This window comes from Phodopus roborovskii, unplaced genomic scaffold, assembly GCF_943737965.1.
Source record: "Phodopus roborovskii unplaced genomic scaffold, PHOROB, whole genome shotgun sequence".
NCBI lineage: Eukaryota > Metazoa > Chordata > Mammalia > Rodentia > Cricetidae > Phodopus > Phodopus roborovskii.
This window is the reverse complement of record NW_026125946.1, coordinates 218680-233485: the sequence shown is the minus strand read 5'-3', so window position 1 is coordinate 233485 and position 14806 is coordinate 218680. Positions and strand designations below refer to the sequence as shown.

General features: G+C 41.5%; 1 protein-coding gene across 7 annotated transcripts in view; it reads right to left on the bottom strand.

Moving 5' to 3' along the window:
• The window catches only part of Atp11c (ATPase phospholipid transporting 11C), a 166449-nt gene extending 153315 nt beyond the window's left edge, over positions 1-13134 (bottom strand). For all 7 annotated transcript variants that reach the window (XM_051179127.1, XM_051179123.1, XM_051179122.1 and 4 more), the window contains exon 1: positions 13087-13134. In XM_051179127.1, coding sequence (XP_051035084.1) covers positions 13087-13113 — 27 coding nt within the window. In that variant the 5' untranslated portion in view covers positions 13114-13134. The remainder of the gene's footprint in view (positions 1-13086) is intronic.
• Positions 13135-14806: the final 1672 nt, after the last annotated feature.

Below are 14806 nucleotides of genomic sequence, written 5' to 3'. Positions count from 1 at the left end.
TTCATTACCAGTTCTCAAAAAAGCAGCAAATAAATAAATAAATGGTTTTCTTTTAATAAAAAAAATTAGAGCCTGAAATTTTATATTAAAATCAGAAACTCAGGCTGGGGAGATGGCTCAGAGGATAAGAGCTCTTACTTGGTCAGCAAGTATGAGAAACTGGGCTGAAATCCCCACCATCTAAACAAAAAATCTAAGTGTGACCACGGACACCTGTAACTCAATCATGGTTTGGGGAATAGACAAGACGATTTCTAGGGCCTGCTGGCAGCCAGCCTAGCTTCAGGTTCAGAAGGAACTGATATACAGCACAACCGGATCAAGTGTTCAAGGCCAGCCTGAGCTAAATGAGATCCCATCTAAAAACATCCAATGAAACAAACATAAATGTGGTGATACACACCTATAATCACAGCATTATAGGGGTAGAGGAAAGGAGATCACCTCTGTCTGCACATGTGCAGCGGTGGGAACACATGCACATGCACACACACACTGAATACTCATAGTAGTACCTATTTGCAATCAGTATGAGAAAGGCTGAAGCAGGAGGATCACTTATGGTTTGATGTAGGCCTGGGTAACATAAGCAAGGCACTTTAGTGACCCCCCCCCACAAAAGAGACAAGAATAAATCTTTTTTAAAAAGACTGTGGTTAGGCAAAATGAGTCAGCAAAAAAGTGCTTGCTATCAAATCTCAGAATGTTGAGTCTGATCGTCAGAACTCAAATGGGGAAATAACTGACTCCCAGAAGTTGTCCTTTGACCTCCACACCTGTGCTGTGGCAATCCTTCACCCATGTTCACTCATAAAAGAAATAAACAATTGTAAAAAAAAGTAGGAACGTTCTGTGGCAGATTTAAGATCACCATGAAACTGCAATTCTAAATGTGCTTATGAGGGTGTTTTCAGAAGTGTATACTATGACCCACCCTAATGACATTCAATGAGCTTTCCCCATCCCCACTGAATAAAAGGGGAAATCATTTCTCTTCTACATTCCTGACTTCAAAGGTAATATGACCAGGGCTACTTCTGTCACTAATACTTTCCTTGTCAAAATAACTAATGCTTTTGTTTATGAAAAGACTTTAAGCTACAATATGTGTAGCTCAATAGTGGAAGGAAAGGAAATGGAAAATATCCAAACTTAAATAAGATATTGGTAATATATAAAAACAAAAAGGGCCAGGTAGTAGTGGCATACACCTTTAATCCCATCATCTGGGATTACAAGTTGGAGGCCAGCCTGATCTAAAGAATGAGTTATCAGGACAGCCAAGGCTACACAGAGAAACCCTGTCTCAAAAATCAACCAACCAAAAAAAAAAAAAAAAAAAAGAATACTCATAAATCAGTATCAGAAAAAAATATGTCAAAGGAAACAATCAGAATGAGTCATATGTGGTGGTGTATAACTTTAATCCCAAATAATCAGGAGGTAGAGTCAGGAGGATCAGAAGCCCAGAGCCAACCTTGGCTATATAGCAAGTTCAAGACCAGCCATGGATTATATGTATGAAACCATGTCTGAAAGGAGAGAGAGAGGGAGGGAGGGAACTGAGATAGGCCTCAGGTGTTTACAGGTGCATACTGTTCTTGCTTAGGACCTGGGTTAGATTCCTAACATCCCCAACCAGCTCATATTGGTGAGTAGCTCACAAGCACCTATTAACTACAGTTCCAAGGAATCTGGCACCCTCTTCTTAAGTTGTGGGCAAAAATACATATATGATGTTCATAAAACTTACTGTGTATCACACACACACACACACACACACACACACACACTACATTTCTTAAAAAGTGAAAAAACACTGAAGCATTATTGCAGTTTGAAAACACACATGGCCCACAAACATAAACAGAGATAATTGATTTCAACAATAATCAGAGAAACAAGAGGTAAGATGAGAAGGAAGTAAAGTAAAATGTCTTTCATTTTTTCTTTTCTTCTGAGACAGGGTTTCACTATATAGCTCTGGCTGCCCTGAAACTATGTAGCCCAGGCTACCATCAAATTCCAAGTGATCTGCTGACCTCTGCTTCTCAGTGCTGGGATTAAAGATGTATGCCACCATGCCAGGCAGAGGGAAGTGAAATTTCACAAAACAGATCTGCCAAAGGAAAATAAATCAAACAAGTGTTGAAAAGATATAAAACAGTCAGACATGGTGGTACATACCTTTAATTCCAGCACTTAGGAGACAAATACAGGTGAATCTCTGCAAGTTTGAGGCCAACTTGGTCTACACAGTGAGTTCCATCTAGGACAGCCAGGGCCATGTAGACATATCTTGTCTCAAACAACCCCCCCCAAAATATATAATAAAGGAAAGTCTAGATACTATGATAAAATATTGAAATAACTATTGAACAATTTATGAAGTTCAAGACCTATCATTACTACCATATATGAAATTTCCTACATGTAAGTCTGAGTGTATATGTAAGCATAAACCCTACAGATATACATACATATACCTAAAGACATACTGTTTGTAAGAACAACAAAAACCCTGGAGAACACTGGTCCATCAAAATAAGAAAGGCCAGGAGTCTGGAGAGTTGGCTCAGTTGCTAGAATGCCTGGCACCCTAGCAGGAGGAACGGAGTTTGATCTCTAACACAACATAAAAGCCATGCTATGTACCTGTAATCCCAGTGCTAAAAAAAGCAGAGGCTTACTGGCCAGCTAGTCTAGTCAATCAACTAGTTCTGAATTCAGTGAAACCCTGTCTGAAAAAGAATATGGAAAACAGTTGAAGAAGATAACCTAGCACTAAGGGCTGGCCCAGACATGCATGTGCACACATATGCACATGTACTCCCCCTACACACTAACAATGAATAAATAGTAAACGCAACAATCAAAATGAAGAGGATGGACAAATTCAGGTATATTCAATGATGGCTAATCTTGACTGTCAACTTAATGGGGTTTAGAATGACCATGGAAACAAATGTTTGCATATGTCTATGAAATATTTTTCTAGATTAGATTGGGGTAGCAAGAGCCATCCTGACTATAGGTTGTTCCATTATACAGACTGGGGTCTCAGGCAGTATATAAAAAAGAAGACACACTGAATACAAAGCTTTGTGCTTCCTACCTGTGGATATGTAATCAGCCTCTTTCTCTTCCTGTAGTCATGCCTCCCTGCCAAGATACACTATGTCCTAGAACTGTAAGCCAAAATCAACCCTTAAGTTGCTTGTGTCAGGTATTTTCTTGCAGCAGTAACACAAGTTAACTAGTTCACTTCCTAAAGTGGATTATTACTCAGCATGAACAAATTACACCTGTATTTTAAACAAACAAAAAACAACAGAACTTTTATAGGGGCTTGGAATACAGTACAAGAGTTAGAATCTGTTACTCAATCATGAGGACCAGAGTTCAGATTCCAACACCCTCCCACATAGAGTAGCTCTAACAAACTTGTAACACAAGCTCTAAAATGTCCCAGTGCTCTCCTTCTGGCCTCCATGAACAACAACAACAACAACAACAACAACACACACACACACACACACACACACACGTGTGCGCGCGCGTGCGAACAGACACACAGACACAAGTGCACACACACATAAATAAAATCTTGTAAAAACTATAATACTGAGTTAAAAAGTTATTAGGCATTATCTTATTTAGTTATTTCATTATGAAGAGTTTTTTTTAAAATAAAATGACAATGTATTTTGAAGACTTGCACATAAATGTGCTTTATATAAGCATTTTCAGATGGTTTCTCAGTACATAGCCCAAAAATGACCTCAAATTTACCATTTAGCCCAGGCTAACATTAAAGTTCTTCTGCTTCATTGTAAGTGCTGGGATTAGAATTGTTTATCCCCACACCTGGCTTAAATGTAGTTGTTTGTAAATAATGAATTAATTATAAAAATTGAAAGTTTCACTGGGAGTGGTAATGTACACCTTTAATCCCAGTACTTGGAGAATGAGAGGCAGGGGGATCTCTAAGCTTGAGGCTAACTTAGTCAACCAAGTGAATTCCAGGAAAGCAGGGACTACACAGAGAAATTTTGTTTTCCAAAACAAAACAAAACAAAAGACGAAAGGTTCACAATAGTAGGGTGGTAGATGATATATGACAGTAGCATTATAGGTAAATAAACTGTAATTTCTTAAGTTAGGCAGTTGACATTTAAATGTTTATTTTTATGCACTATATGTTACCTATTATGTATGTATCAAATATTACACTTTTTAAAAACTTTAATTTAATTAAACTTAAATTTAAAGATAATATCTAGGGCACAATAAATGGCTCAGTGGTTAAGAGCACTGGTTGTTCTTGAAGAGAAGCTGGGTTCAATTCCCAGCAGCTACATGCTAGCTCTAAGAACCCTCTAACTCCAGTCCCAGAGGATCTAACATCATCTATTGGCATCTGTGGGTACTACACACATGTGGTACACAGGCATACATGTAGGCAAAACACCCATACCCATAAATTAAAAATAAAGTTTAAAAAATTAAGTGATTTTATAGGGGTAGTTTGTGCACCATAAAAAACAAAACCTCTGGTGGTGCACACCTTTAATGCCAACACTTGGGAGACAGAGGCAGGCAGATCTCTATGAATTCAAGGACAGCCTGGTCTACAAAGTGAGTTAGAGGATAGCTAAGGCTATTTATTACACATAGAAACCCTGTCTTGAAAATTAAAAAAATAGTCCTATCCCTTTCCTGAAAAATCTTGCACAATGTTAGCTACACATTAGAAACTATACAGACACTTGTTAAATGTAATGAAAATTTCATAATTACTTCAAATTATTAATTCTAAACAGGAATTCTAAATATCAATTATATCTTCAGATTAGATTGCATTTTATTTTGATTACACTGCTTCATTAGTATCTTTGAAAAGTAATAACATCTAACTTTATACAATAATATTTAATTACTGCATCTGGCTTTTATATGGGTTCTGCGAATCTGAATTCAGGTCATCAATCAAGTACTTTTACACATTGAGCTATTTCCCCAGCCTATGCTTTCTTTAAAATAAAATGGAAATGAAAAGGAGCTGAAGTAAATTAAGTTGTGTACTATACTACAGATAACTTAATCCACATTGCCACAAAGTAGATTAATTGTGAAGCTTAAAGTACATCCCCACTGCTCTCACAACAGGTATAGCTTACATAATCTTCTCTACCCAGCTGTTATTTGTGACAGTTCCCTGCTGGCTTCTGCTCCCTGGTGATCTACTAGATTGCTGCAGAATTGTTACATTTCCTTTACAACAATAAACAGCCTGAAACTTGAAACTAACCAGAAATATATTTGGGGGGATTGCCTTGATTATTCAACTCAAACTCACCCTGAAGTAAGTATTTATAAGTATTGCCTTAAATTTATCTCCCAATATTTCAATAATTTCTCTTCCCCTCTCTCCGCACATATATACGTGTGTGTGTGCGTGTGTGTGTGTGTGTGTGAGAGAGAGAGAGAGAGAGAGAGAATTACAACAAAAATATATATGGGGATGTTACAATAAAAACACACACATACATATATATACACATATATGTGTATGTATGTTACAATAAAAAATATATGGGGATATTACAATAAAAATACATACACATATATAATATGTATGGGGTATTAAAATGAGAATACTCATTAGTGTACTTACTTTACAGAATTATATTGACTAAAAGGATCTTTATATTTATTCTCTATGAACTATGTATAGAATGAGATATGAGAAAGATGCACATGAAATGTTGGGAATATAAACAAATATATGGGCAGTTGTAAATGTTCAAATAGGAATCCACGACCTCAGTGATACTCCAGAGAGGAAACCAGCAAGTGTTGACGCTAAACTGGCACAGAAACATCAATACTTCCTGGCTCCCCCACTGGGTGCATCAATTTACTACAGGCAGGATGCTCTTCTGCTGCAAGTGACAAAGAGGGAATGCTGTCAACAATATGAAAAGAAATGACTCATTATTGGGAAGTATGGTTGTGGTAGCACTGAAAAGGTATGATTTCTATTAGTGTCACAAACAGACTCAACTGTAATGCCAACTAGCTTACTGACCATAGAAGTAATTTCCTTTTAATATCAATATTTCATAACAGCCTTCAAACAGGGTTGTGATTTATTTTACAATACAACTGCAAATGGTTCTTGATCTACAATTCCTCTGCCCTATGCTCTTATTTTTGGATATGTGAGACAGGGTCTCTCCTGTGGCTCAGGCTATCCTAGAACTCAATATATAGCTCAAGTTGGGTTTTGAGCTCATTATCCTCCCATCACTGGGTTTGCAGGCATGCACCACACCTGGTTTGTTCTTCCTTTATACCACCCTTACATTCTTAGTACTAAATACTAAGCAAGGGGTTATTCTGAATTTAGATAAATTACACTTACCACAATGAGTAAAATGACATAAAGCAAATGGGCATAGTGGCACATATCTACAACCCTATCACTTAGGAAGCTAAGGCAGGAAGATTCAGCATTTGAGGTCAGCTCAGGCTAAATAAAGAGTCTAGGTTACTCTGAGCTATAGAGACAACCCTATCTCAAAAACAAACAAAAAAGTAATACAAAGCTTTTCTAGAATTCACACTGCATCTTTGGTTTTCAAAATAGGTTTGATGTGTTAATGGCATAAGAAAATGTGTTATCAACTATACTTAACAAACTGTATATAAATGTACTCATAATTTTACAATCTGAAGATGATAGTATATTAATCACAGTTTTATGAAATGCCAAGAAAAGAGAATGTTTTAAAGGTTCTCTTTCTGATGAATAGAGAAATGTAATTTCAGTAAAGGGCAAACTTTTCCTGACCACTTTGTGGGACATGTAATTGTTACTTTTTCTCATTCAAAATAATAGCATAGCACACTATCCAGTGAAAAGGATATTATTCCTCTGCTATATGCTATTTTTATAGCTTAATCTAAAACACAGAGACTTCTTACTTGCTGCTTTTTCAACTGATAATTAATGACTCAGTTTATGTTGTTAATTCAGTTCAAAACAATTCCCAAGCACTTACTGAACATCTACAGTTTACCTGTGCTAATATCAAATCATTGTAAAAAAGTTTTGATTTTTCCAAGAATATATTATTGAAGAGGATTGGACTAGGAAAGTACTGTCACATTAATACTTCAAGATAATGTGGACTAGAGGAGCCTAAGAAAGAAATGATACCTGCTTGAACCAGATAGATTTCTTCAACCTTCTCACACTCTATTAAATGTTTTGGGCATGATATTAATGATAGTCTGCATATTACAAATACAAATCTACTTCCTAAATCAGATATTATTAATCTAACACCATGTAAAACGTGCATCTTCTATAATCAAGAATTCAACCAAACTGGCAATCCATCCATACACTGCAGTAATTGAGGGGCTGTCTGCTTATGTGGATAGGGCACCCTATGCCCATCCTTATCTTCAGTGCTGAACACTCATTCATCATTAATCTGCAATACTATTAACATATACTGCAGCTGTACTAATATGTTTGTTTTATGATCGTTGCTGATAATCACTTATACCAAATCAGAAAACAAACCTTATGTGAATAACTTGTGAAGCCAACTGAATTTGCCTGGAAAAGTCAGAACCTTCCATCCAACCAGTGAAAGCATCCTATTTCAGTGATTTCAGACATCTCAGAGGCTATCTTTGTAAAGCAATATTGATATACAGGAAACTCAACATCAGGAAGAAAATAACGTATTTTTATTTTCCATCCTCTATGTCTGCCCTTTTTGAAAGAACTAATCAACCATGGTTGATAAGCAACTGGCCTTGACTTCTTCCACTCAACAAAACAGTATTTGAACTCACAAAACAAGCTAATTCTTTGAACATCATGAAGACAAAGGTTTTCTTCCAGGGGCCACTGATTGTACTGTCCCACAAGGTGGTCTGACACCACTTTTGGCTTCCACAGGCACTGGGCACACATGTGCTACACAGACATACATGTATGTAAAACACACCCATATCCATAAAATTAAGAAATATTAGAAAATACACCTTAATGCTAGCACCCGGAGCTGTATTATATAGAAGCCAGCCTGTTCAACATAGTAAGCTCCAGGCTACCCAGGACTACACAGTAAGACCCCCTTCTCAAAAAAAAAAAAGAGAGAGAGAGAGAGAGAAGAGAAAAAAAATTACATGCTTGTAATCTCGCACTTGGGAGAAGCCCAGGAAAGAAGATTTCAGAAGTCCAAAGGGAATAGGCATAGGCTAACCAGGGCTACCTGGCAAGACTCTTCAAAGAGAGGAGAGGGGAGTGGAAGGGAGAAATGAGGCTTATTAACTTTTTATCCTCAAGTTACAGTGGATCACTCCTAAATAGGTTTCTCACTTTGCAAAAGGGTCAGCTTAACAACTATTTTCAAAAGAACAACTTCCCAACCATATCAAAGATGTCAGTTACAATCATAATTTTATCTGACAACAAAGCAACTAGAAAATAATAAATTACACAATCTATTTTGGGTATTAAGACAAATAAATAGTAAGTATATAACATTAGCTTATTCATAAAGATCAAATTTTGTGGAATAACATAAATTACACAAGTGCCATCTGTAGCTATAGTTATGGATATAATAAAGCATCTGAGGATAGGCATCTTGTCTGCAGTGCTCACAATATATCCCCCAGAATCTACCACAGTGCCCAGTAAGTAAAAGCTGCTTAATATTTGTTGAATGAAACAATGCTCTCTATACCACAAAATGACTAAATCACCTACAAAAGAATATATTATGGTCAGTATAGCTTCAGCATTTCACATCTATACATATATATTGTAATTCTTAGAAAACAAATAATCGGTGTGTGGTTTACCCACCCTCATGCCCATAAACTAGAACTCTTCACTCTTAAATCACTCTGAAATCACTCTGAATAAGAACAGGGCTCACTATAAAGCATTGCTCTTAAGTAAAAAGGATATCTATGTGAATGCAATACAGGTTTTAGGTAAGGGTAGATGTCAAAATGTATAGATCTATGGTAACAGTTCCATGAATGCAAAAATATTGCAATATATGCAGATATATTTTAAAACACAGCAAAATAAAATCAGTATATTTGACACTCACCAATATTAGGACAAATTTACTAGGGAAATGAAATGGAAAAAAAAACTTATAATTACCCTTATAATTTCACAAGGAAGCCAAAAACTTTCTTGCTCCTGGAACAAAAGCAGTTACTTGAATTATTTTGATAACTGCCTTTATACATATTGTTTTATTAAAGTAGCATTACCTTGAACTCAAAGTAATAAATCAGTTACTTATTAATGTTTTAGCCTTATTTAAAATTTTTATTCTTTTTGATGCAGCTTAAATTCCCTGTCTCTTTGGTAAGGCATTTTCTTTATAGAACCAATATAGTTTAAGTACTTATAGAATCAATGATAGAAATTTACTCTACTTGTCCATGCTACTAATAAGCTCTTATTATCAATGATCTGTGCTGTCTATTATCCTTTCAACAAATTAAACTGACAGCAACCACTCACCAAAATCACCTAATTTACTTTATCAAAATATTTTATTTGAGCCTTTAGCAAGAAAAAATAAACTAAAAAAGAGAAATTTGTGACAGACTATCAATATGCCTTTAAGCTCATAGATTACAAAAGTTTATACAAAACTATAAAATTCCTATAATCACTACAAATTTTATTACAAGACAGAATGACTTCGAAGTCCACCCTAAATTTCAACTAGTCCAGACTTCCAATTAAATACACTTTTGTAGCAAATTAATTGAACAGGCAAAGCTATTATTACATATTTGTTGGTTTTACAGAGATGCTGACTAGGAACAAGTCATGTTCTTAAGACACTCCCCACAGGTCTAACTCCCCAAAATGCTGTACACTAAATCCAATAATCTCCTTCCACCTCAAACTGTCAAAACTTAGGCATAATGATGAAAGTTTGTAATCCAAGCACCAAGAAAGCTAAGGTAGTGGATGGAGAGAGCTCAAAGCCAGCCTAGACTATGGAACAACACTATCTGCAAAAAGCAGTAAAGAAGCTATATTGTGGCACATGCTTTTGATCCCAGCACTCCAGAGGCAGTGGCTGGTGGGTCTCTGAATTCAAGGCTAGCTTGGTCTACACAGTGAATACCAGGAGAGGTGAAGCTAGATAAGAGATACTGTCTCAAAATAACAAACAAGCATGGAAAAACCCACAAAAGGCTGTGGAAAGGAAATTGGTATTAGCAGTTGTAAAATACACCTGCAATCCCAGGACTTGAAAGGTGAAGTAAGGATCAGGAATTCAAGGTCATTGAGTTTAAGGCCATCTGTACTACATGAAACCCTGTTGCAATTTTTTTTAAAGTTGTAATTTATCAGAAAGGACAATTTTTAGTGGCAAAGATGTCATGCCATGGCCATGCCTTTTAAAAGAACAATTAATCACTATTTCTTCCAGTTCAAAAAGAGGAGCTGGGGAAAGAAATGGCATTTTAAATATGACTCACAAACACAACTGAGCTATATGAAGATGATGTGATTTCTAAGTGATTCGTGCCTCCCATAACAGGTTTAAGATAAAAAGAAAGCCTTATTTTAACATATAGTCTTCTACTGTTCAATGACCAACAATTGTAACTAACACCACTATAATTTATATAGCATTCAAGTCAATTTCAGATGCACATGACTGCCAAAAAAGCATAATTGATTTTGAGAGAATTCATAGTCATATCTCTAAAATATTAAAACAATTGTAAGGGTAACACAGAATTTGGACTACATCTACTGGGCTGTGTAAGTTCCAATTAAGTCTTTAATTTACTAATCTAGTGATTTAAATGTGTGTACTACTAAAAGAATGTGCTCCATGTAGATGACAATAGTGGATGCTTTACTAATGTAAGGATTTAAATTTTGCCCACCCCAGCCCCCAAATTTAATGCCACTTTTAGCAGTGAGAATTTGAAAATGTTGGATGGTTTATTCAGTGCAATGATTTGCAGTTTAATTCCTTGCTCTAGGCCTAGGGCTTAGACAGAACTCCTAAGAACCTTCCATCTTATGACACTGGAACAAATTCCTAGGACTTACAATAGTCAGGGTTGTGCAGTAAAATGCAAGCAGCTGGACCTCTTGGTTGAAACAATGAGGTCAAAGCTCCCTTTAGTATTAGCAAAAGAGAGTCTCTGCAGAAATCTTGGGAGAAATTCGAAGTACTAGCAGGCTGGCACCTTAACAACTGCTGCAAATTCTACTGCATGCCCTAGCTTTGTTGGCCAGCACTGCTTAATTTTTACAGAGGCGATGCAGATCACTGTCAGCAAAAGAAAACTGCTTTTGGATCAACACTGGCTGTTTAATCTCAAATGTCCAAAGCCTTAAAAAATGGGGATGAGGAGGTCAGCATCTTTACTTTGTGCTAATGAATTTAGCATGACTTGGAGAACAGTTATTTTTGTAACATATGGGTGCCATGTGAAGATTACCCTTTTTCCTAGGAATTACAATTAGCTTTCTTATCACCTTTTCCTTTTTATCACCCCCAAACAACACTTCAAAATCACAAGAACCTATGTGAAACAGAACAAGGAGGTACAATGCTCTTTTACAGTCTCAGGCTAAAAGTGACAACAAATTTTAGTCACTTGCTTCAGCAAAGCATCCAGGACAAACCATTTGCCATGGCTCTGGAGATCCTTGATATGCACAACCTTTGCTGCTAAGTGCCACAGGTACTAATCACCCCCACCTTTGCGTGTTTCTGAGTGAAATAAACATTTAACACAACCTCAAGAGAGTAAATTATTCTGATGATATCCTAAAAGGGAACTATTAATTGTGATTATTAAGCAGGGGGCATTTGTGAAAGTTTCAAATGTAGGAAAAAAAATAAGGGCAAATTCATCCCACCTTCGAAAACTATCTCACCAGTGACTTAATTAGACATGACTCCACAAAAGGTAGCAAATTTTCAAGTTCTTACGTGTATGCTAAGAGTGACTGGGGACGTACTCAGCATTTCCCCCTTAAATACAGGGGGAAAAATGATGAACACTTTCTTTCATATCCTGGAAAGAAATGAAATCCTATTCCCGCCACCTCCTCTGGAAATTAGGGAAGTTGCTACAAAAGGCAGCTTGTAAGTAAACTGCTGTACTTTCTCCGTTCTTTATGCACCCTCTGAAGAAACAGGTTAATGCAAAAAGTCAGTAGCAGCCAGAGATCGCTCCCCTCCCCCCCCCCGCCCCGTAGAAATGCAATTCCTCTTTCTTTCGGGGCTCGGGAGGGGCAAGGTGTCCAGCCAGGGGAGCTCAGCTGCAGGTTCGTCTCCCAGCCTGAAGCAGAAGGTCCTCTGCTAGGCGGATCCTGGCTCTGCAGCGCGGGCAGCCTCTGGGCCATTGCTGCTGGCCCCAGCCCACCGTGCCAGCGGCCGTCTCTTTTTTTTTCCCTTGCCCTCAAGGTGAGGTTGGAGGCTGAGTCCTCAAAGTTTGCCCGGCCTCTGGTCAGCAGCCGACCCGCCCGAAGCTGGGGCGAGGCTGAGTCGTGCACTAGCCTCGGGCTCTCTTGGCCCCGTCCACTTCTTTTGGGCCACAGTGACAGATCTAGGTTTACCTCCATGTGCTCGTGGCAGAGGAAACAAAAGGCGGCTTCCTCCCCGATAATCACACGCCATCTTTCGCTAATTGGGAAACTGAGGGATCCCCGGGGGAGCCCCCCCCCTCCACCGCACCCCGAGTTCCCCGCGCCCGCTGCTCCAAGACGACCGACTGACTAGTCCGGAGTCAAGAGTTCCTCAGCGCCGGGGCTGCGAGGTCCCGGAGGCAGGGGTGGGACCGCAGAGAGCCCTACCTGCCTCCCCACCCAGGCCACGCGCGGCGTCCCGCTTCCCTTAACACGGGAAGGGAGGCCGGCGCGTCCCGCTTGCCGCCCCCGCCCCGGTCACACCTCGAGCGGGGACGGAGCGAAGGGACCAGCGAGCCGGCTTCCCCACCCCACCTCCCCCGCCCCGGTCCGCCTGGAGCGGCGGGGAGTGCACTCACCAGGCGATTCAAGGTCCGGCGGAACATCGCGTCCGAGGCTGCGGGCTGCCGAGCCCGGGCTCCAGCGGGGCTGTCTGCCAAGGCGCCGTCCACGGAACACACTGCGGCGTGGGCCCGCAAAGCGGACGGCTAGCTCGCTCGCTCGCTCGCTCGCTGGGCTGCCCCGCCGCCGGCCCTCCTCGCCCCTGCGCGCCCCCGCCCGGCCGCCCCGCGCGCTCGCCGCCCCGCCTTCCCCGTGGCCCGCCCCCCCCGCCCGCCCGCCCGGCCCGGGGGCGGCGACCCCGTCGCTCCCCTTATCTGGCCCCGGCAGCGCCTGGCGCCGCTCCCGCCGCAGCCCGCCTAGAAGCGAGCCCGGCGCGCGGGGGAGGGATGGCGGGTGAGCGCCGGGCTCTCGGAGCGCCAGGGGGTGGCGGGGGAGAGCGCTTGGGCTTGCCCGTCGGCGCCCTCGCCCCGCCGCTGTGCCCCCGGCCGGCTCCCCGCCGCCGCCTTGGGCGGGCGCCCCCCTCCCCGCCCCCGGGGGCGGCCCCGCGCCTCGCCCGCCACTACTACCGGGTGTCTGCGAGGAGGAGCCCCTGGGTCCCCCCTCAGCCCGGCCCTAACTCGGCCGCTTCGCCCGCTGCCGCCGTTCACCGGCCCCGCGCTTTCGCCCGGCCGACGGGAGCCTCGGTACGGCCCACCTCGACGCCGCCGGCCGCCCCCGCTTCCTGAGCGGGAGGGGCCGCTCTGTGAGGAAACGCTCGGGACTGAGCGGGAGACCGTGGAGACCCTAGCGCGGGCGGGGCGGGGCGGGGCGGGGCCGGCGGGGCGGGGCGGGGCCGGCGGGGCGGGGCGGGGTGGGCGGGGCGCGAGTACAAAAGCCGCCCCCTCCTAGGCTACAAACGTGCCGGGCTCCCCTCTCGGTCCCCGCCTGCACCCTCTACCCCTGCTCGTATTTTGGGTTTTCAGGGTTTTTTTTTTTTTTCTTCTTCCCCTCGGTTTTGGTTTGCTTTCGTCTAGCTACCCCACCTAAGCCCTCTTACTTCCACTTTCTCTGGGAGGTTGTAAAGTCGGGCTTTGTGTCGTCGCTGCTGCGCAGCGGGGCGGGATTTCCCTGCCACCCTCTCCTCGCTCACCCGCCCTTTTCGATGTTCCCAGTGCACCCTGGGAGTCGTAGTCCAACGGTTCTCTCAGCCTGTTACTGTGGACTGGGAGCTCCCCCCTATGCCCGTCTAGGGTTTGCTCAGTGTTGCTTCTAGAAGGAAGCTGCAGAGACTAAGGGGCTAAACCAAGGTTCTCTTTAGGAGCTGCGTGCGTGGAAATCTGAAACACTGGGTAGATTCTTAGCTGTGGGAAACGTGATGAGGAGGATACATCACATAAAGCTCTCAAAGCTGAAAAACCTCACCCAGACCTCAACTTTGACTCAGCGTTAAATCTTGCACGCCCTCAACTTGCTAACTTAAAATTGGAAAGTACAAAAGTTTAAAACCTAAAAACGAAAGCTTGGTCAAGAATCCCCTTGAGCCTGAGTAACTTTCCCTATTCCCACCCCCTTTTCCACTGCCCTCTGAGGCGGAGCCCCAGGCTGTGAGCTTAAAACTTTCGAATTCTTTCATAAAGACTTTAAAGCAGTGAATAAAAGGTGTTCTGTAAAGAGAAGCAAGTTCTCCTGCCAGCCTAGAAGGATTGGACTCAGCTACTCCGTTGACCTACTACGAAGTCCTGAAGGACTTTTATTGTG